General features: G+C 55.3%; 1 protein-coding gene across 2 annotated transcripts; it reads right to left on the reverse strand.

The window, feature by feature from the left end:
- LOC105495863 (vasohibin 1) lies at positions 1-20,864 on the reverse strand. Of its 2 annotated transcripts, XM_011765746.3 has the most exons (7): positions 19,204-20,864; positions 11,954-12,042; positions 10,787-10,843; positions 8,832-8,906; positions 6,708-7,089; positions 4,953-5,065; positions 1-4,071 (listed from the first exon to the last, which is right to left on the reverse strand). In XM_011765746.3, exons 1-7 carry the CDS (start codon positions 19,510-19,512, stop codon positions 3,999-4,001), a joined length of 1,098 nt encoding a protein of 365 aa, XP_011764048.1. In that variant the 5' UTR covers positions 19,513-20,864; the 3' UTR covers positions 1-3,998. The 2 variants fall into 2 exon arrangements, with proteins under 2 accessions (XP_011764048.1, XP_011764049.1); XM_011765747.3 differs by lacking the exons at positions 1-4,071; positions 10,787-10,843 and having other exon boundaries at positions 11,881-12,042; positions 19,204-20,803.
- Positions 20,865-22,748: the final 1,884 nt, after the last annotated feature.

The following is a 22,748-nucleotide window of genomic DNA, read 5'->3' on the forward strand; positions in this document are numbered from 1 at the left end:
TTGTGGTTTCTGCCCAGCCCACACAGCAGGAGCTGGGGAGACTTTATTCATTTCAGGGGAAAGTGACAACAGGAATGAGAGAAGTGTGAAAGTGAAAGGAAGGGGCAATACTAAGATGAGAACAGCCTGAACAAAGTCTAGTACAACACTGCAGCCATCCAGAGCTTGAGGGAGCGGGGAGGTCCATCACCACCAGGCCTTGTGGGCCAAGCACACCCACGTTTCTTCTCTCTTGTCAGATGTGATGAAAAAGGGAAACTTGGGACTCTGGAGCACCAAGATGGAGCGAGACGGTCAATACTGATGGACTTGCAGCTAGCACCATGGCAGCCTGCCTGGTCTGGGGAAGCTGGCAGGAGGCGATGGTACCTGGTGGGGGCAGACTGTCCACCTCCCACTCCTTCAGAGGACTGTTTCCTGCCCTTCGCACCATCATCACGTTGGGCCCAGCACTCATGTCCCTGCACTTGGAGTGAGCCCAGGGACACAGGGCAGACACTGGGCCTGCAGATGTTGCTGCAGCTGAGCCAGAAAACATTCCAGGCAGGAAAAGCAGGCGCACACATTCACACAGGCCTCTGGGCACTCCACCAGCCAGAATGAGACCGACTCCTTGACCTGGGAAGTCAAGTCCCAGCGGGAAGGGCTGGAAATCACACGTGGTCAACTTCTCAGCTCTCTCTGCTCCCCAAACCCTGGCCCTAGGCTTGCTTTGTCATCACATCCCAAGGCCAGAGGGCTGCTGCTGTCCCCAACTTGGCCCTGCCAGAAGAGGGATAGGGGTGGCTGGCATGATGGGTGAGGGGAGCATGAGAATGTGCGGAGGCCTTGGAGGGAGAGGACTGGCAGTTACGACAGGAAGGCTCTCTATACCTGGCTCCCCAGTGTTCTGCCCCTGGCACTCAGCACAAGGAGCCAGGCTTTGGGGAGACTTTGCAATCACCCCCCCAATCCTGGTCCATTTTCCCCAGGTTGCTTTCTTAGAACTCACCTTGACCCCTCCTCAGCCAGCAGCCCCCACCTCCAGGGGCAAAGGAGCTGGAAGGCAGTCCTGAACTGGTGGGAGCTGGGGTCCCATCAGCCAGGCCCCGTCCCTCACAGGAAGTGAGATGAGGTGATACCATGGATGGTGACTAAGGCCCCAAAGTCCCTGCCTCTCTGCCTCCCCAGAAACCTCACAGCCAGGCCAGCCCCCGGAGCAGAGCCTGTGTAAACACGCCCAGGAGGGGAGGAGGGGTTGCTACATATGAGAAACAGTTAAAAATAAATTTAAAAAGCACCACTATGTCCTGTGCTGGTCTCCACAGCCCCAAGTCTCAGCTCAGGAAGGGTGAGTGCTGGGGGATTATCAGCTGGGGCTCGGCTCCCTCCCCTGCAGACAGCAAGCAGGTAAGAGCTTCATTTTGCTGTTTTCTCCATGGAGGGCTCTGGGAAAGGATCCTGTAAGTTGGAACCTCCGAAGACTCCAGAACCACGAGTGGCTCCCTCTCATATCTACTCCCCTCAAACCCTGTTGTTCCCGGGAAGCTCCCAGAGGTGGCTGAGGCCACGCCCCTGCTCATGAACGGCAGCATCCAGACCCGGAAAGGACCTAGTTTCAGCCTGGCACCTCCCAAGGTGAGCCATCTCTTCTTAGGCATAGTGGGAACATGGAGACCACACCACCCCCACTCCCTGAAAGCTGGGATGGGATGGTGAGTCAGGGGTCACCATGTGCCTATTATTAGTCTGGCTGGAGTTAGGCACCTCCCAGGGCTCACTGACCCCAGGAGGAACTTGGGGAGGCAAGGGACTGACCAGCTGGCCTCCCAGGGTGCCTCTGGCCGGGCCATGCTGGATCTGGCTCTGGGTCAAGCGCTGCTGGTTTGAAGAGCTGCCAGCCTGTGGCGCCTTCCCTGACAGGCACTCTCATCAGCAAAGGCATCCCTGGCTCTGCCTTCCCTTCCTCTTTCTTTGCTTCGAAGGCACCAGCCGTCTCCCTGGCAGGCTGAGAGCTACACTGTCTACTCCACACCACCCTCGCTGCTGACCCAGCAACTCCAAAGGGCCTCTGGTTTGTTCCGCTCTGGGAGGGGACTCAGTGGCTTTTCCTTCTCCTCAGCTGCAAGGATCCTCCCCCGGCCCAGCCCAGCTCTGGGGAACAGGACTTTCCTACACCCCACCTCAAAGCATCTTGGTGGACTTCTCCCCAGCACGAGCTCTCTCTACTTCAGGGATTGCAAACTGGCATCCTCTTTTGCCAGTATTGGGTTTTTAAGTTTTTTTGGAAGTCATCACCAGCATTTAAAAATTCTATTTCACATAAAAAGTCAGAATTCTGGCATCTGACAAAGCAGACAATCTGGCAACACGGGGCTGGCACTGTAAGAACAGCTGAGCAGCTGTGTCCCCTTTAACGGGGTGTGCCCTCTTCAGGTAGCCATAGTCCCCACGCAGCCCTGCAGCTCTCCTTCTCACCATTTGCTGGCCCTGTTGTCGTTGGAGTTTACAATCCTAGTTCTGATCTACCTTATGTAGCCCCCCAGCCCTTCTGCAGCCTTACTGGCAGCTGCCCCTAGCAGACTTACAGCCTCTCAGTAAAACAACAAAACCTTAATGGTCATCTCATCCATTTACCCTTCCATAACCCGAATCCTTTCTACCTTTCTACGCCTCCTGACAAACAGCCATCTAGTCCTTGCTGTAGGCAACCCATTACTCCTCAAGCAGCCTGATCCTAAACTCTCCCCCACATCCCTTTCTCACTTGCATCCCCCAGTTCCCAGCTGTCCCTCCTCAGTGGCTGCACTGCACCCTTTCCCTGCACCTCCTTGTTGCTTAAGCCACCAGAACCTACCCCCGGCTCTGCCAACCTCTCTGCATCCTCTCACTTTCCCACCAGGTATCTCATGCTGACGGGCAGGCTGGGGACAACCCCAGGTGCCTAGGTTCTTCCCTTCCAGGGCCCTGATGCCCTGCCACAAGTGACTGGCCTAGCCATCATTGCAACCCCAAGCCAAGATGGGCTGTTAAAGGATGCAAGGCAGGCCTGGGACACAAGCATCCTAGTCTGGTCTTGATTTCCCCAGCAGGGGCTCCTGGCACTGCCAGGGGAAAGACCCAGGCCCAAGCATCCCACCCCATCAACCCATGCCCAGCCACAGCTCCTGGACTGGTGCCCAGGGTCTGCTCAGCTCCCATAGCCATGCTGGCCTCAGTGCCATTCTGGGTCCTCCACCAAGCCCAGACCCTCTCAGGGAGCCCGTGGGCTACAGTAACAGGCAGAGCTGGGACTAAGCAAGTAGACTCGGTTAGGCCCTGGGAACTTTCTGCTCAGAGGTCCTTCCCTGGGCTCTCCTATCACCCCTCCTCTGCCCACACAGCACTGCCCATGGGGACCTCCAGGGCCTGAGGGCTCTCCTAGGCCACGAGCTCATGCTCTTGGGGCAGATGTGGCCTGTGCCAAGTTCCTGGTTAATGGAACAAACCTTTCTCAGGAGGACTCCTACCCTACTTCCCTTTCCCTGGGTCAAGATTCTGCCAGGGCAGGCAGAACTGGAGAAACATCTCCACCCCGCCCCCACCCCCCACCATAGGCCTGGTAAGGCTGGGAAATTTCCCACTGATAGGATGCACTGAACTCCCAGAGAGAAGCCAGGGGCAGAGGCACCAGCAGAACCAGCAATCTCCCTCACCTGGCTCCATGGCACATGGATCTCCTAAGCACTGGCCTTCCCACCATCAGCAGATCCATCTGGACTGCTTTCCCCAAATACCTTAAACTTCAGTTGTAGAGTTAAAAACTCCAAATAAAATACTGACGGCCTCTAGGCCCAAAGTTAGGGAGCTTGGCTCAGTGGGAGTGGGAGCAGCTTGGGGGGCTGAGCTGGAACACACTCTTGCTGCAGCCTCTTGCCCTGCCTTGTCACAGCCCTGCCTTCCCCCATGCATGAGGCTGGTTCCAGCAGGTGGATCCTGACCCCTAGGAGTGGGTGGGGCCTGGGGTGCTGGCATCCGCCTCAGACCCGGATCTGGTACCCATTGAGGTCTGGCATGGCTTTGGGCTCGGAAGGCTTCTTGTCACCAGAGGGCCTGTGGGGAGGAAGAGAGCAGAGCGGGAGGAGAGTGAGTGGTCTGTTAGGGAGACGGAGTTGGGGATCCAGCAGCGGCTGCCTGGTGGCTTCCCAGCCACATTCTCCAAGCAGCCCTCCAACTCACAGCACAGTGCGTGTGGAAGTGTGTTTTTGGACTCCCTGGCCTGCCTGTGCTGTCTGAATGTGGCCCTGGCTCGCTCTCACAGGCTTGCTCTCTGCTGGAGGCTGGCTAATCTGGCTGCAGTTGGTAGGTAACAGCTTAAAGTATAAATCTCTCTGAGGGGAATCTGTCATCTACAAAAGCCTCTTAGATAAAAGTCACAGATGATGGATATTTTGGTGCCAGAGGTCTGCTTAGTACCCCACCCCTGAATTCATACCAGAGAGGTGACTCCTGAATGACAATTGTATTTAAAGCAGGAGTCAGAGTGAGGAGAGCTGTGTAGGAGCTGAAATCAGAGGAGGAGAGCTGGTATTTCAATGGCTTGTTCTTGCTACCTAGATACAGACAAAAACCAGACTCTTGGGTAGGGGGCAAAGTTATGTTCAAAACCATCTAATATCCAGGCCCTCTCCCATGGCATTCCTGGGAGGCTCACTGCCTGGCAGGGCCCCATCCTTTCCACCTTTTCTCTCACATAACCCGTGCTCAGACTAGTGGGCTAGCAGAGTTTGGTTTCTCCGGGGAAGTGGAACTGCCTTGCTGTGGGAAATGTCAATACACAAACCCCTAAACCCACCATCCCAAGTCACCTCCCTTGGGTGGGAGCAAAAAAAAGAGAAGGGTGGGAAAGAGGTACAAAAAAAGAGGGATACACATGATGAGAAGAAAGGGAAAAAACCCTCTTTGGACCCACCCAGGCACGATCCCTCTCTCACCGTCTTTCGCTGCGGCTGTTCCTGCGGTGGGGGCTGGACTGGGCCCGCTGCGGGGAAGAAACATCCTTCTTCCGGTCCTTGGTAGGAGAGGGAGGGCCCGTCCCTTTGCCAATCTAGGTGCAGAGGAGGAAGCAACAGCATTACTCCAGGGCTGCCCTGGAGCCCAACCTCCCCTTCCAGGAGCCACAGGTCCCTGGAGGCTGCCTTGGGGAAGGCCCAGGGAACCTCAGTCATGGCTCTGCCCTGTCTGGATCTTTCCCAACCTATTTCCCAGGCACTAAAGCTGCCAGGGCAGGAGTTTCTCCATGGGGCTGTCCAATCCCTGTGGGCCCTTGAAGGCAGAGTGGAAGTGGGGGAAGTCACTGAGATACCATAATATTGCAAAAAGTCCCCAACAAAGGCCAGGTAAATGTGCCAGTTGTGGGAGCAGCCCATGCTGAACTTAGGGCTGAGATCCCACTCACCCCAAGGGTGATGCTGGTTATTTCCCGCCATTGAGAAGTCAGACTGGTAGCTCTAGCTCTGCTTAAGAAAAAAATGAGAAAAACAAAGGAGTCATCCTTTATGTGGCACCATCAGCTTGACTTGAGTTTTCAAAACACAGGAGCGCTGGAGCGGGGCAAGAAACAGGGGAGTGTTTAGCACTGAATAGACTGGGAATCCATTGCAGCTCTAAACACTAGGTAACTATTGGCTCTCATCTCTAGATCCAATCTGATGCCTTGAAGACACCATAGCAAACTGAGCAGCAAGAGCCAGGGTGCTGGGGGACCCAGAGCTAGGTGGGGAGCAGCAGCTCTCTAACGCAGGGTTGGCTGTAGCCTGCCTCTGCCCTAGGGGAAGGCCCTGTCACCCCAGGAGATCTCAGCCTAGGGCTGGCAATGGCTAGGGCAGCTGTAGCTCTTACAAATCCCTGCCAGGATACCTGCAGGCACCTGCAACACACCTGGCTTCCCCATCAGGAGGCTGAGCTCCAGTCCGATCTGCCTCTCACTGCCTGTGAGCAAGACTCTGAGCTTCCAGCCCTGAAAATGGAGCTACCACCTACCACCCGCTGTCAAGAGAAGCAGTGCACTTGGCAGTGCAGAGTTCGGTGGTTGAGGAGGAGGCTCCAGGCTGCCTGGAGGCGCAGTCACAGTGCAGCAGTGACTGAGCTATGGGGATACCCAGCAGGGGGCGCTGGCAGCTCCAGGAGAACCGAGGCAGAGGTCAGAATTCTTCCTGCTGAAAGGCTCTAGGGCTCAACAGCTCAGCCCAGCTGTTTTGGATACAACAGCCCCCAGCCCACTCCCCATCGCCTCCTGCTCAAGTGTGGATGGGAAAAGGAAGAAGGAACACCGCCCTCATTGTCTTCCACATGGTCTGACTTCCCTTTCTTCTGACCTCCCCCTAGTCCTTTAATGGTTGCTAGGGTTGGGGGGCAGAGTCAGGATGCCTTACAGGAGGAGCCCGGAGGCTGCCCATCACAGCACCCGACCACACCCTCCAGACAGGCGGTGATTCCCCACCAATGACCTTGACTGCAAAGTCCCCTTCTCCATGTGCCCAACACCTACCACCATCCAAACCAAGCCCACCCACCTCCTCCCTCCGCAGCCGTCCGGGTCTGCCCTCCCCAGGGGACCACCTGAACGATATCGACCACTAAGTAAGGCCCCAGCACCCCAGTCCTCCGAGAAGTTCCCCAGTCCTCTCAATCCTACATCGCCTCTGCTGGGGCAGGGGAGGGGGCGAGGGCGTGGAAGGCGGGCCGACCTTGAGCCGCATGTCGCGGGCGTGGCGCTCCAGCTCCTTGCGGAAGTCATCGCGGCCCAGGCGCTCCACGTCCAGCACCGAGTGCTTCCACTCGATCTGCTCCACGCTGTGCGGGTCGTGCGACACGCTCTGGCCCAGCTTCACCTTCTTGAGCACGTGCCAGCAGCGACCATAGGCGGCCTCGAAGTCCAGCACGAGCTCGCTGAGCGTGCGGAAGGCGGGCGGCTTGTACATCAGGTCCTCGCGCCGGCTCATGCCCAGCGCGCCGTAGCGGCCCGCGAAGTTCACCCCCAGCACGATGTGGCGGAAGTAGTTCCCTGAGAAGTAGGTCTTGAAGCTGATGGGGAAGCGCTCCAGGGTGGGCATGCTGTTGGTGAGGTAACTGGCCGGTGCCCGCTAAGGAAAGAGCCGGGAGAAGCACGGGCCAGCACAGCGGGAGGGACTGGGACCGAGAGCCACGGGGTCCAGGCGCCGCCTGCCTTGGGGTGCAGACACCCGCCCTGCTTATCTCCACACACCTGACGTCTCCTCCTGGTATTCCTGCCATCTAGCATTGAGCCTGGTATCCAGCAGGAGTTCAAAATAAAGGGAACCTTGAATAGGCACCGGACTTCCAGGGATTTGTGGCCACCGCTCTAAAGTCAAGCAGGGCTGGTGCCACACTGCAGGGCTTTTCAGAGCCTGGTGGCCCAAGGTCGGAGGAGAGGCACGATGTGCCCGAGGGAGCTGTGGGGGGACACTGAGAAGGAACTCCTCACCCAGATGGGGGCTGTTCCCATTTTCTTCCTGCCCACAAGCCACCAGGTGACCCCTGAAAGGCTTCGAGACCATAGGACCCTGCCTGGAGTGACTTCTGTGTGTGCTCCTGGGGAAGGGGACTAGTCTCTCTCTTATGAGGGTGGGAGCCTCCACTTTGGTGTGTGGCCCCTGAGGAAGAAGTGAACGTGAAGACATGAAGGCGGCACTGGCCGCAGCCTGAAGTTCTTGGGTGGCCGCAGGCTCATCCTAGCAAAGAACCCTATAAACAGGGCAAGGCTGTCGGGTTCCTGAAATGGGCCTGCCCTGTTAGCAAATGCCTGCCATAGTGGAGTTCCCTCCAGGACCTCGCAGAAAGGGCACCCGCAGCCTCTTTGTGTGAACTTCAGGCAGGCATGTCTGTAGGGCGTGGGGATGGACCCCTGGATCACAGTCTTCCCAGGACCTGTCCTCAGAAGGAACTCCTGTTCCATCAGGCCCCCTCCCTCTCACCCTCTTGGCTCCCACCTAATCTGTGCTCCTCTGCAGTGCTGAGCCCAGTGGGCTGCCTACCCCAGGGGTGCAGGCAAAATGTTGAAAAAGCTGGTAAAGAATATGGGCAGGGTGGGAAGAGATGAAACAGAACTGACCTTGAGTTGGTGAAGCTGACTAACAGGTGCACAGGAGTTCATGATGTTCTATGTTTCACATGTATTTATGACATTTTTAATAATCAAATGACTGAGAAGAAAAGGTAGGGCTCAGGCACTGACCAGTCAGGATGCAGAGCCAGCCATCAACACTTCCTCCTCTCCCGCTGCTTACTGTGGGGCTGGGGAGGGCTGCCTCTCCTGGTGGCTGCTCTGTCTCCAGGGCTACCCTGGTGACTCAGCTACAGGCCCCACTTCTGCCCTTTGGATTGGAGGTGGGGGTGTGACTGGAAAACCTTGTGGGGTTTTTTAAAGGCAGTTTTGCTTTAATATCTCGTCCAGAAATCAACATGTTCTGGAAATGCCAACATCTGGGCATTCCAACTGTGCCTCCCAGACCGTATGGTTCTTGGAAATGGTACAACAGCCTTTGTGAGACACTGTGCCCTGATTTGGGGTTCAGAAAACAGGGTCCCTGTGTCCACGTGACTCAAAAAAGAGCTGTCCAGTAAGCCTGGGAAGATAGCAACTGAGAGGTGGGGTACTGGGCCCCCGGGACTCCTCCATTTTGTGGGTGGCTCTTCCACTTTAGGGGGGGCTTCTCCATCTTGGGGCCAACCAGATGACTGCATATGGGCGAGCCCTGGAGCCCATTCAACCTCCCCCACCCTCACTTTCGGGGCAGGAAGCTGAGGCCCAGAGAAGCCCGGACCCCTCCCCTCCAGGCGAGGAAGGATACATTCCCAGGATCACGGCTTCCAGGCATTTGATTGGCAGGGCCTCTTTGGTCATTTCCTTGGCCAGGTCCATCAGCCTGTGGGAAAGGGAGGCAGGGCAGTAAGGATAGCGCCTCCAGCCCCTTCCAGGGGAGTGTGAGAAGGAGGGGGCAGGGTGGACTAGAAATGCTAGAAGGACAGAGGCTGCCCCCTAAGCTGCTCTCAGCTCAGGCCCAGCACCTCCCTCCACACTCCCAACAGAAGTCTGGAGCCTGAGGGGGTGGGAAAGAGGCGGCCACTGCTGACAGGAAGGAGGTCCACTCTCCCTCCTCTTCCCTCCTTTCACTTCCACCTCCCACGCCTGGCTCTTGCTCCAAAGAGCTTCGGGGGAGGGCAGCAGAAGTTGGGGGCAGGACCTTGACCGCTACCAGGCTGGGGCCTTCTGCGAGGTAGTGTGGGGAGGAGGGACGTCAGCATCGATCTCCTCCCTTCTGAAGCACAGTGGACACTCCTGACCCAACCATGGCTCCTCCCAAGAGCTTGTTAATTGACTGTAACTGCCTCCCCGCAGCTGCCTGGGCCTGGATGTGGGATCTTAGGCAGATAGTTGCGTGCTGACTTCCGGATCTGCTCCTGAACTTGGAATTCAGGCCATTTTAAGACAGCCTTTCCCTGAGGCCTGGTTCCTCCCTCTGTCCCCAGCCTGGGGATTCAGCCTGGCCACTGGCTTTGCTCGTGAGGGCACCTGGACTCCTCTATGCCAAGTAAGGCTGGAGTGGGCCCCCAGCACACAGCAGCCACCGGCCAACAAGAGCAAAGCTTTGGGGATAGGGAGGGTGGACTCCACCCAGGGCCTTAGAGAAGGCGTAATTAAGTAATTTTGCTAATAAGCCATTTGAATACATTTTCACAAAGAAGCAAACACAGATTATATGTGGGGCAAGATGTAAAATTCACATTAATTTTTTTTTTTTTTTTTTTTGAGACAGTCTCCCCTGTCACCCAGGCTGGAGTGCGGTGGCATGATCTCAGCTCATGGCAACCTCTGCCTCTTGGGTTCAAACGATTCTCCTGCCTCAGCCTCCCAAGTAGCTGGGATTACAGGTGCCCGCCACCATGCCCAGCTAATTTTTGTATTTTCAGTAGAGAAGGGGTTTCACCATGTTGGCCAGGCTGGTCTCAAACTCCTGACCTCGTGATCTGCCTGCCTTGGCCTCCCAAAGTGCTGGGATTACAAGTGTGAGCCACCGTGCCTGGCCAATTCACATGAATTTTTAAAGCCCAGGGGTCTTAAGCCTGTGGGCATCTTTGGGCTGAGCCCCTAGACTCAGCTGTGGCATTCACTCTTCACTCTCCTCTGCCCTTGGGGCTTCATGGGCAGAAACTTTCGTGGAGAAGTGAATTCAGGCAGGGGGCTATGCACAGGATGGCAGGATGGGAAGTGATAGATGTAACATTCTCTCCAGGGAGCTCCCTGTTCTCAGACCCTGGGCCTTCTACTCAATGCCCAGAAAAGAGTCCAGGGAGTAAGGCAAATGGGGTGACCATGCAAGTACCGTGCAGTGGGGACCAGCAAGGGGGACCAGCAATGGGGAGTGCAGCAGCTGCAGAACAGAGAAGGGGGAGGGCTCTCTCCTGCAAGGTCCACCTCTCACTAAAAAACAAAAGATCTGAGGCTCACCTACAGTCCACCTAGGACCACCCTCTCTCCTGGCCAAGGCAAGAGCTGGGGGCGGGCTCTCTCCCACTCTCTAGCTCAGCATGGACCTGGGATTTCCTTTTCATCAAGGCAGCCCTGGCTGTTCATTTCCTCTTTATGACATCCTTAAGGCCCCACGGTGGCACCTGCCCCCAAAGGCTGGCTTCCTTCCAGAGAGTCCCTGACTGCCCCGTAAACTTCCACTCCAAGGCTCACTACAGGGCTTTCAAGAGGCTCCAAGCCAGCCCTGGGGCAGAGGACTGGCCTCCCGACACTTACCCTGTCAGAGGTCTGCTCTTCTTAATTTCAAAGAACTGTGTCCCTGTGTGATTGTACCTGCGGGTGTGGGTTAAGGGCTTCCTAGCTTGGCCTGAAGGAGGTTGACCCTCTCTCCCTGTCCATCCCCAAGCTCAAGAGCCAAGTCTTCTGGAGGGGACATGGGGGCACAGCATGAATGCTTCTCCCCACCTCACGCCCCCTTCTCTTTTCCTCTCCCTCACCCTCCTTGGCTTTCTCCCTTGTTCTCCCCTGGCTTCCCTTCTTAGGACAAGAGACACGGAGCAGGCGGCCGGTCCGGTGAGGGCCAGAAAGAGGCTGTGGCTGGGAACAGCTCCCTGCAGCACTTCATCTTCCAACCAGCTGAGAAGTCACAGGAACTGAGAGGAGGCTAGGGTAGGGGGTCTAACTCCGCCTTTAACTGGCCTCACTGGACCAGTTTCCCCACTGGCATAGTGAGGAGCTGGACCCGATTTGCAGTCATTGGCCTGGCTTCCCCCAACCCAGGATCCATGCCTAGCTCTCCCAACTCTGATCTCTGCAGCCAGAAGCCTGGGAGACAGGACCCAGAACACACAGCTCGGGGGCAGGGTGCAGGGGCTGGAGGGCCCAGAGCAGGGACACAGCGGAATCTGGACCCAGGGGAGCCCAGCTCTTCCCCTGCTGGCCTCCTGCCAGGGAAGAAAAAGGAGAAGAACCAGGAGAAAATTCTAGGATTCCGAAGTTACCTCCTGGAGCCTAAAATCCTTTTTCTCCGCCATTTTCCTCTTTATTCAAAACCAGACTTTCAAAAGCCCCAAGGCAGCTCCCTCTCTCCCTCTCTGCTAGGGCTGGGTGGACAACAGAGCAGGAGATCTATCTAGACTTGGCCACCCCACCAGCAAGTCGCTCGGGACCCATTTCCCTCTCTTGACCCCGTCATATGGCAGGAGCGGGAGGTGAGTGGCAAGAGAGTGCGGAGTGGGCCCTGCACTCATCAGACAAAATTCCTCTGACATCCAGGAGGGACATGGGACATGTCCCACAGCAGCAGGGACCACAGAGATGCCATGTGAATGGCAGCCCTGGCATTGTGGAATGAGTGGCTCTGCTGATACCTCTTCAGCTCTGTCTGGAAATGCCCACCACAACGGCCAGAAGGTGGCCATGACCCTTGACCAGAGAGGATACTGCAGCTCCCTGATGTAGCGCTGCACAGCTTCCAGGCGCTCAGGGACAGGTGTAGATGGCTGGAACGTAGGCACACTCGGTATGGGGATCTGGGGACAGAGAAAAAGCTCTGGTCACAAGAAGAGGCTCACCCTGGAGCTTCCAGTCCACCAAACCACCTACGACTGGCCTCAGAGGCACCCCACCCTGGGGAGGCGCAGCTTCCCCTCCCTCCCACTTGAGCTTCCTTTCTTGGCACCCCCTCGCTGGAAGACTCTTGCCAGGGCCCCAGTCCAGCCGTTCCTTCCCTCCCGGGACTTAACAGCATTTCTCATTTGGAGCATATGTTGATATTCCAATTTTATGCTTCTTTAATAATTTTAGAAAAACTTAGGTAAATTCACTGACTGTTTTAAATTTTAAATATTCATTAGTTTCAAGACTTAAGAATATAATATTGGGGTTAAGTTCTTTTAGGTTTGAAGTTTGCTCTGGTTCAAGTGCCGGATCAAAGTTGGTGTATCCGGGGTCCCATCCTCTCAGGTGGTGCCCTAGGCTTGGGGAGTGGTCCCGAGGGGAGTGAGCATCCTTGGTAGGGGGTATGACCCACCCAGTATTATGGGCATATGTGCCAGGCCTTCCAGAGCACCACCCTGAACCATCAAGGAGTCAGTCAGCGGTAGCAGGCCAGAAGGACATATCTTGGAACAGGTCTAGATGTAGCTCTGTTGCTGGGGCCTGCACAGGGGGCCTGGGTCCTCCTTCAAGTCTTCCCTTTCCTGCCAGCTCCACATCTAAGCAGTACAGGTTTCCAGGTACCCAGCCAGTCTTCCTCCCCAGAATGCACTTTCCAGCACCCAGCCCAGAAATGGCGGAGGAGAGAACAGGCAGAGCTTCCCAATGCCCGGGAGCCTGGAGGCTGCTGGGGTAAGGTCAGGAACAGCTGACCCCCAGGCTTCCTTCAGCCTCCAGTCTCCAGAAAAGAGACCATTATGCCAGTGTGGGCCCCTCTCCAGCCAGGGGAGCCTGAATCCGGAGGTTTGGCTACAAGAAGTCGGTGAGGCCGAGGAGGCCAAGAGATACCTCAGCTAGAGTCCTCTGAGGTTTCAGAACAGACTTCCTTGGGTAAAGAACCAGACTTCCAAGGACAAGGCCCACCCCTCAGAGCTCCCCCTTGGCCACCAGCACAGTAGCTATAAGGCTCCCCACATAGAGAGGTCCCACCCCCTGCCCCCAAGCCTCCACCTGGCCCTCCAAGGCCAGACTGAGCCTCCCCACAAGGGAAGGGGGTAGGGCTGTGTAGGGAGGGAAGGATGAAGCTCTTCTCCTCCTTTCCTTGGGAGGCTCTCGAGTGGTGGAGATGCCAGACCAGCTTTTTAAATAATGTGACCGCAGGGGCTGGAGCTCTGACAAGGAGGGAAGTGACACTCCAGTTATCACTGCACACTCATGTCTGGGGTGCTGCTGATGGCACAGGCACACGGGACAGTGTCTGACAGACACCTCCTCACTTTAAGGGGTGGAGATGCAGGAGGGAAGGGGCCCTGGTCCAGAGCCACAGTGTCGCCTGCACTTCCTAGCCCTCCCTCCCATCTGTCTTCTCCTTCCTGTCTGGGCAGTCCCTAGCAACCGCACTGGCTGCCCTGGCTCCTGAGCCACTGACACCTCTGTCTGGAGGGAGCCATTTCCCTTTCACATTGCTCCCCCTCCCCAAATTGGCACCACCACTTACAGTCACCAGCAGGATAAAAGCCCAGGGTGGGGGGCTCCCCCTCTTCCTGTCTGGCCACCCTGTGCCAAATGGGCCCCAGGGCCTGGCCTCCCCATGTCAAGCATACAGGGGTGGGGAGATGGAAGAGGAATTAGAGGAATTACTTAGCAATTTACTTTAAATAGCATGGCACATCCACCCAGTCACCTGGTCTCTGCAGGCGGCAGCCCCTGCCAGGCAGGGAAGCAGGCAGATCATCCCCGCGCACAAGTGAGGATCCAGTGACCTTGAGGAGCTTGGGATAAAGACTGTAATACACCCTCCCACAAGAAGCTGCAAACAGGGAGCTGCAGTCCCAGGACTGGATCATTCACCCAGAGCCAGGCCTGGGCCGGGGCCAGGCAGTACTCACGAGAGCACTGGCACCGGCTGTTCAGACAAAGGACCCAGGAGCTGGCTGCTCTGGGAGAAGGAAAAGTCAAGAAAATACCTGGGGGTTCAGAGGCAGGACCTTAAGGCCACCCTCCCCGAGGCTAGCTCTTTGACTCAAGTCACCCCACTGCAGGCAGCATCGACACCTTTTTTTCTAAATGTTCATTACCCACATAGACTCGTTCACTCAAACACAAATAAGAAAGATTCTGTATATGCAAACGATTGGGCCCACTTTAGGACTTGCCCCTCACCCCAACCTCCGAAACAGGAAACAGAAGTCGGGAAATACTTCCTCACTGTTGAGGGGTGGGGAGGGAACCTACAAGTGGGGCATGGTGGGGGAGTGGTAAAGCCACCAGATCTCCCCAGGGAGCACTCCTTCTCCACAGCCAAGGTCAAGGACTCCCCCGGCCCCAGGAACCCCTACAGTCCTGAGTTCTACTGAGACAGTCTCACTGGAAGGGTCTATTTCAGTCTAGCACGATGAGGCCTAGGGGAGGTGGGGAGAGCTTGCGACTGGATGTGTGTGCCGAAAAAGCGTGTCCTAGAGGGCAATAGGGCTGAGTCTCCAACTAGATCGTCACTGTGGATATTCAGCTCTGCCATTTACAGTCATGACTTTATTTATTTATTATATATTTTTTGAGACAGAGTCTTGCTCTGTCACCCAGGCTAGAGCACAGTGGCGTGACCTTGGCTCACTGCAACCTTCATCTCCCAGGTTTAAGTGATTCTCCTGCCTCAGCCTCCCGAGTAGCTGGGATCATAGGCATGCGCGACCACACTCAGCTAATTTTTGTATTTTTAGTAGAGACGGGGTTTCACCATGTTGGCCAGACTGGTCTCAAACTCCTGACCTCAAGTGGCCTGCCCGTCTCAGCCTCCCAAAGTGCTGGGATGACAGGCGTGAGCCACCGCGCCCGGCCCAGTCGTGACTTTAGTGCCTCAGGCACTTCATTTATAAAGCGGGCACCAACACAGAATCAGCCTTACAGTGCAAATGAGATGCTGCAGGTCGAGGTCTTAGAGCGGGGTCTGGCACATAGCACAGACTTAATTCCTGTTCGCTGTCATCATTATCAGTGTGTCCCGAAGATATCAGTCCGCACATGCTGATCGCGGCAGTTTCCCTTTTAGAGGAGATGTCCAGGCTGGGTGTAGTAGCTCATGCCTGTCATCCCAGCACTTCGGGAGGCTGAGGCGGGAGGATCACTTGAGCCTAGGAGTTTGAGACCAGTCTGGGCAATATAGCGAGACCCCACCTCAACAAAAAGATAAAAAAATTAGCCAGGCATAGTAGGGCACACCTGTAGCCCCAGCTACTCTGGAGGCTGAGGTGGGACTATCACTTGAGCCCAGAAGGTAGAGGCTGCTGTAAGCCATGACTGTGCCACTGCATTCCATCCTGGTGACCAAGCAAGACCCTGTCTCATAAATAAACAAAAGGAAAGCACTCTGGAGTCATCATAAATAGCTAGAGGAGATGTCCAAATTCCCATTCTGCAGGAGCTCTGTGGCCTGAGCCATAAAAGACCTTCAGCAGCTGGGTCTGGGGTCAATGGTCACTAAGCTTTTAAAGGTGGTGGAAGCCTGAAACCTGAAGGAGAGACTCTTATCAAGGAGCCTAAGCTGTTGCTGGATGTGGGATCTTTCTAGAAATTGTTGCCCTATAACATACTGGCATCATCCCTGTAATTACAGGCTGCTTCTCCAACGCGCTAGTGGGGTGTTGATGAACACTCACTCCTTGCTCCATTACTGGGTATCTATTAGAGGCACCTAATGAAGCATCACATGCTTTGCATCGTTAATTCCTCTAACATCCTCTTGATGGGCATTGCTATTAGCTCCATTTCACAGGAGGAAACTGAGGCACAAGAAGGTTGCCTGTCTCCCTCACATAAACAGTTATGGGAGATCAAGGATTTGAACAAGGTGGCTTTGACTCCAGAGTGCTCTCCTTTTATGACACCACCCTGCAGGGGTCCCAGACTCAACCACGTGCAGGGGCCAGGCAGGTAACATACACAGGGCAGGCGGGCCTGGTAGGTGAGTGGTGGAGATGGTGGCAAGATGGGGGAGTAGGACCTACTCCCCAACCCCAGCTGACAGCTGCTTCGTGGGACTGCAGATTCCCATGTGTTCCCAAGTCGTCTACTTTCTGAAAAGATGCCAAAAATCTGGATCTTTATGTGAGAAATCTCCCAATTTTAAATTTCGGCTCAAGTGGCCTTTTAAAGCATTGTACAGTCCCAACAAAACACTTCTTGAGCCCCAAACTGTGTAGCCGCTCTAGGGAATGCCCCTGTGCCAGCTCCAGTGGCATGGCCCCTAGGAATGGTAAGGACGGGGTCAGCCCACCCTGCCACTGGCACCCTGGCACCCAGGCGCCCAACCCATGCTGCTTCTCTCCAAGGCCTGCTGGACTCCACTGCACTCTCAGACTTGAAGGGCACCTTTCTTTTTTATTTTTTTTTGAGACGGAGTCTCGCTCTGTCGCCCAGGCTGGAGTGCAGTGGTGTGATCTCAGCTCACTGCAAGCTCCGCCTCCCGGGTTCACGCCATTCTCCTGCCTCAGCCTCCTGAGTAGCTGGGACTACAGGCGCTCACCACCGCACCCGGCTAATTTTTTGAAGTTTTTAGTAGACACGGGGTTTCACCATGTTAGCCAGGATGGTCTCGATCTCCCGACCTCGTGATCCGCCCACCTTGGCCTCCCAAAGTGCTGGGATTACAGGCGTGAGCCACTGCGCCCGGCCTCTAAGGGCACCTTTTTACTCAGGGCCCAGGTAGAGGAGGGACCTCATGCAGACTCATGCGGTTTATCTGAGATCTGTGGTTTGAAGAGGGGGAAATTCAAATTTTCCCAAACCTCTCACAAAATTCCTTCCACCCTAGGGGTGGAAGTCTAGGGGTCCGTCACAACACAGCCCCCACCCCTAGACTTCCTTCATCCATGTCCTTCCTGTACATGAGGACTGAAGATGACAAGATGATATTATAAACCAGTTATTAGTGAGCTCACTGAACTTTTTTTTAGTTCCCAGGAGTGGTGACAGTTCTATTCAGCAGGGAACTATTCACACTCTTTTATGGTATGATTTAGATATAAGCCATCTGGAGAGCTGCCCAACGTTTTCAGGTAGGGGCAGGGTGTGACTCTGGCCTCATCGGGACAACCGATCTGAGCAAAACCTAGTCTTCCCACTTGATAAAGGACATGAGTAAAGGTGATGGACATCTGGCTGGGCGTGGTGACTCACGCCTGTAATCTCAAGCGTGGTGGCTCACGCCTGTAATCCCAGCACTTTGGGAGGCTGAGGTGGGTGGATCATCTGAGATCAGGAGTTTGAGACCAGCCCGGCCAACATGGTGAAACCCCGTCTCTACCAAAAATACAAAAATTAGCCGGGCATGGTGGCGGGTGCCTGTAATCCCAGCTACTTAGGAGGCTGAGGCAGGAGAATCACTTGAACCCGGGAGGTGGAGTTGAGGTGGCAGTGAGCAAGATCGTGCCACTGCACTCCAGCCTGGTGGAGAGAGTGAGACTCTGCCTCAAAAAAAAAAAAAAAAAAAAAGGTAACGGATATCCAATAACCAGGTAATGGTTGGGGCTCTACAGTTTGTCAAATACTTTAACACACAGTCTCTCATTTCATCTTCCCCACAATCAACCTCATTTTATTGATAAGAAAATTGCATCTCAATTAGGTGAAAGGGGCCATATAGATAAGCAGGTGGCCCCTACCAATGTCAGTATCCTTTGATGCAATACTTTCACTTTCAGAATCTTTCCCAAGGAAGTAATCAGAGATGGACCCCAAAAATCACATTTTAGAATGTTCACCACAGTATTCATTTTAGGAATAAAACTGGAAACAACATCCAACTATAGGGGATTAGCTAAATAAATGGTAAGTCAGTGCAGAGCGCATTTATGCGGCCATTCCAAATCAATCTACATTTTGTTTCCCCTGGAAACATTAGGCAGTATTTTAACCTTCAACCTTTGATTCTCTTTTTCCCAGAAGACACTTTCTGATGACTGTACCGATAACTTGGTAAAAACAAAACGGGCCACTTGTCCTCATGTCTAATTCACACTAACTTCCATTCCTCCTAGCCCTCTTCCTTCCGACCTGGGCAGGCAGGGCTAGGCACTGGGCTCTGAGCTCAGTCCAAAGGGCTCTTTATTGGAGATTTCAGGCCTCTGCATTTGGCAAAGTGCCTCCTAGTCTTGATCATGTTTTTTTTTTTCTTTTTTAAATATCAGGCATGTATTTCCATACAGCAGCGTACAGCTCAGCAACTCTCAAATACCCTTTCATTCAGCAAACACACACACAAGTGCCTGTTCTGTGCCAGGCACACAGGAGGCCTTGGGAAGACAAAGATGAATGAGATACAGCCTCTGCTTTCGTTGGTGACACAACTGAAGGATAGCTGTCATGGAGGAGGAGTTACAGCCAACACAGAAAAATTATTACATTGTATGCTTCTCCATAAGACCTATTCTAATGTCCTTGAATCTAGTGTCCAACAGAGAAGAGGACCTGGACACCTCCCTCCACCACCCCCCCCCCTTCTCCTGAACACCTGAAGTTTAATCTCAGTTCTGCCACTTACTGGCTGTGGGGCCTTGAGTTCCTACTTGTTTTCAGCTTTCTCATCTGTAAAATGGGAACCCAAATTGCACTTAACGTCACAAGGCTGTTGGGAGAATTCAGTGACATAATGCACAAAAATATTTTCTCAACATATGAAGCCCTGCATCTCCTTAGTCATTCATTACATGTGTCTGCTCACAGTTCTCTAGCTTGGCAAGTGTCATCAAGCAAATGAGACGTCAAGCCATCCTAGTGTGTTTGTTAGTTCCATCTGCTGCTGTCCCCTCCTGCATTTTAAAAGACAGCGGAGAGGACCTCCTGGAGACAGGTATGTGAACCTCCCTCTTATAATGGTGGTGAGAGAAAGTTCTCCGGGACAGGTATGATTTCTCTGCATTTTAAGTATCTTACCGAGTCAGTGGTCCCCTGCCCTGTGGGAGGACAGTGTGGCTTTACTCTTAGCCCCAAGTTCACTAAAACCCTAGACTGTGCTATCACCCCCGACCCCCAAGCCTCACCTTGGGCAGGTCTGTGGCCCCACGGATCCGTTGCGCCACCTTCTCTCCATCGGGGTGGATCTTGGCCACGTGTTTCCACATCCTTTCCCAGGTGGCCTCATCCACAGGTAGCCCACCCCGGTTGACAAAGAAGGGGACCCCTCCGTCTCGCAGGTCCTCTTCCCCTTCCTCTTCTGGCTCCTCATCTCTCTGGGCTGAGGCTCCTTGGCTGGTCTCCAAACGCCTGACCCCAGAGGGGGCGGTGGTCACAGCGGATGTTGGAGTGGCACCGCTGCTGCCACCCCCAACCACCTTCTTCCCCCCTGGCATCCCTAAATCCTCGAGGGTGTGGTGGAGGCGGGAAAACAGGTGGCTCACAAGAGGCCTCCCACACACCAGCTGCAGAGATAACACATGGCCAGAGTGCAAGGCGCCTTTAAGAAATCAGGGCGTGGCTCCTGTACAATAAACTACTACTTGATAAAAAAAATCAGTGCAATAAGGTGAAGTGGGGTCCAAGGGGGTGGGTTGTCTGGGGTCAGCCTTGGAGGCCTTGTTCTGTTTGAAAAATGGGACAAAGAGAACACACCCCACCTTGGCAGCCGTCACAAAGCACCCCCATCTAACTGCGAGAACAATGACGGGCAGCAGTGAGGGCTGGCAGAGTGGAGAAAAGTCGAAGGGAAACTGAGGCCAGACAGCTCGGCCCAGCGGCTGCAGAAAGGACAGAGTCAAGGCACCGGTGCCCACTGGGCGCCCTGGGTCTCAGTTTCGGAGGGAACAAAACCCCCTACACAACTCTCGCACGCTCACATCTGCGCGCGCCCCAATAGAGACCGAGGCGACTCCCGGCCGCGCGAGCTCCGAACCAGGACCCCCGGGCGGGAGAGCAGCGCTGGGGGACGATTTCTCCGACGCGACGAGACAGTCCGGGAGCCAAGACTCGCAGCTGGCGGGGCGCGGGGAGGGGGCGCGCGCCGACGCGCACATTCCACGCCCAAGGCCAACTCCCCTTACAAAGTGGGCTTTGTCTGGGTCCCCTGTCCCCGCGTCCCCAGAAACAGCGGCAGAGTCCCCAGAAAGGGAGCGGGCGCGGCGGGGAGGCGAAGGCTGAGAGCGCCGAGGCCCAGCGGGTCCCCAGCCGGCCGCGTCTCAGCGGGAGGACCGCGAGCACCTGGCGCCGCGCTGCACCAGCCGAGCCATCGCAGGGCACGGGGCCCGCGGCTCAGCGGGACCAGCTCGGGCGGCTCGCAGGGGCCAGGCTGAGGTCACCGAGCGGCGGGCTCCGGCCGCGGGGTCGCTGCCTGGCACTGGCTGCAGCATGGGCGGTGGCGCGGCCGGGGCGGGCGGAGGATGCTCCGTGGCTGTTCGCTTGGGCTGCCGCTGCCCTGGCTGAGGGTGGAGGAAGGACCGCGGGGCGGGGACCGCAAGCCCGGAGGCTCGCGCAGCCTCGGCCGGCGGATGTAGCTGGAGGCGAGTGACGAAGCCGGGCGAGCGCGCGCTGCGCTGGTGCCTGGGGAGCAGTCTGCCAACGCGGAGCCAGCCAACGCGGAGCCCACCAGCCGATCGCGGCTCGGCGAAGCTGGGGCCGCCGCTGCTGCAGCCCCGCCGCCCCTGGGCCCTGCTGCCGCCGACCGCGTCCCCTACCCGCCAGCCGCCCACCCGGCTCGACTCCGGCCCGCGCCGCGCATGCGCTCCGTCCCCCCCTTAAAGGGCCAGCGCCTTCGCGCCCCGTCCTCCGCCCCCCGCAGCGGTCCCTTTGGCCCAAGTTACCCCAAGGACGCCGGTGGGCATTCGCTCCCTCCTTACCCAGCTGTCAGGGCACCGCGAAGCCGGTGCGAAGCTGCGGAGGAAGTTTTCAACGTGCCAAACGGAGCGCAAACTCCATGGAGATTCCTAGTGCAGAAGGAATTCCTGCGGTCGGGAATTACTTGAAAAGGATTCCTCGCAGGGGCCCTCAGCGGGTAGGACCGAGAGCACTGGCCTGGAAGACTGGGATTCTAGACCGGATTCAGTGCCTGTGTTGCTTTGGGACGTTCAGTTCCCTTCCCTCTGTAGGCCTCAGTTTCTCCATATCTCAGCCGAGGTGGTCACAGTGAGTGAGTGCAGAGTCCCTCCCAGCACGCACAGTTCTTACAGAAGTACATCTAGGGATTGAGACAGGAGGGTCACTACCTCTAGAAACGAAAAGGATAAAAGTCACCCTGTTTTATCCGATTGCCTGCACTGGTGGGAATGGGGTGCGCAGAGCTCGCCCCTAGACCGTCTGCCTAGACCGGGCTTTGGACGCTCCGGATCCCGCGGACCAGGGTGGGACCGCGACGTGGGCGTGGGAGGCAATGCTTGGGGAGGGTCGGCTGGCCTAGAGGAAGGTGAAAGTGCAACCGGCTGTGGTGCGTGGCTCCTGAGCATTGGACACTGAAAGTACCCTCCGCCTCCCTCATGCCATAGCGTTGTAAACCGTGGGAAAGGCACTATCTCTAGGCTAAGCCAAGAACTTTAGGAAAAGATAGCTGAGTGTGTGCTTTAAGACGCTCTGCCTCTCCCCAACCTGTAGTTAGCATGAATCACAGTCTTGTGAGAGAATACAGATTCCTTGGCCTTAGCGGGCAGATTCAGATTCCTTAGTTGTGGAGTCATTGCATTTCTTGACAAGCTGAGGTTACTACACAAGGGCTGGGTTAAAGGCCTTAGAGAGTCCCCAGGGCCTCAGTGGTTTGAATCTGTTCCCTAAAGCTGTTCCTGGTCTCTGAACTCTCTGGGTACCTCCTGTGCTCCTGTAGCGACCTCTTACCACCTCCAGGGTCAGAAACCAAGTGTTATCAGTGATGGGAAGGATCACAAGACTCCAAGAAAGTTAATTCAGCCTGGATCTTCTTAAACTCACCGAAGCAAGAAGACTCCAAGCATAGAAGAGTCACTAGGGATCAACAACTGTCACCCTGTATTGTAGAAACCAAGTCTCAGAGGGTAATTTCCCAAAACTCACACAGCTAGTAAGTGGCAGAGCTAGAATGTGAACAGAAGTCTTACTTCTTCAGACACTTGTTTTTCACTGTATACATTGCTTCTTGTGTTAGCCAAGTGGTGCTGGTTTTAAAATTGGCTTGCATGCTCTTGACCATTCTTTTCAAAAGATGATATCTAATTCCTTTCCTCCTGAATGTGGAATGTACCTGGTGACTGGTTTCTAATGAATAGAATGTGATGGAAGTGAAGCTGTATGACTCTTAAGACTAGGTCCTAAAAAGGAGACAGCTTCTTGGTTTCTCAGAAGAAACCAGCCAGCATGTTTTGAAGAAGCCCAAGCCACGTGGTGAGGCCACATGAGGGTGTTCTGGCTGACAACTGCTGCTGGGCTCTCAACCAACAGCCAGAGCCAATCACCAGATCGTGGTGAACTGAGACTTCAGATCTTTTCAGTCCTCAGCCTTTGAGTCTTAGAGTTTAGGTCCCAGACATGGAGCAGAGAACAGCCAGCCCTGCTGTGCCCTGTCTTTCTCTCCCACAGAAATTGAGAAAGGATAAGTGACTATTCTTGTTTTAAGCTGCTAAGTTTTGGACTA

This window comes from Macaca nemestrina, chromosome 7 (genome assembly GCF_043159975.1).
Source record: "Macaca nemestrina isolate mMacNem1 chromosome 7, mMacNem.hap1, whole genome shotgun sequence".
Taxonomy (NCBI): domain Eukaryota; kingdom Metazoa; phylum Chordata; class Mammalia; order Primates; family Cercopithecidae; genus Macaca; species Macaca nemestrina.

Excerpts from the sequence above, each read along its gene's own strand:
- LOC105495863 (XM_011765746.3), bottom strand. The coding sequence starts at position 19,512 with ATGCCAGGGGGGAAGAAGGTGGTTGGGGGTGGCAGCAGCGGTGCCACT. Across the intron at positions 8,907-10,786 it reads AAGAGCAGACCTCTGACAGG|GCTGATGGACCTGGCCAAGG; the intron begins GTAAGTGTCGGG and ends CCTTTCCCACAG. Across the intron at positions 7,090-8,831 it reads GAAGCCGTGATCCTGGGAAT|TTACCTCACCAACAGCATGC; the intron begins GTATCCTTCCTC and ends GGCACCGGCCAG.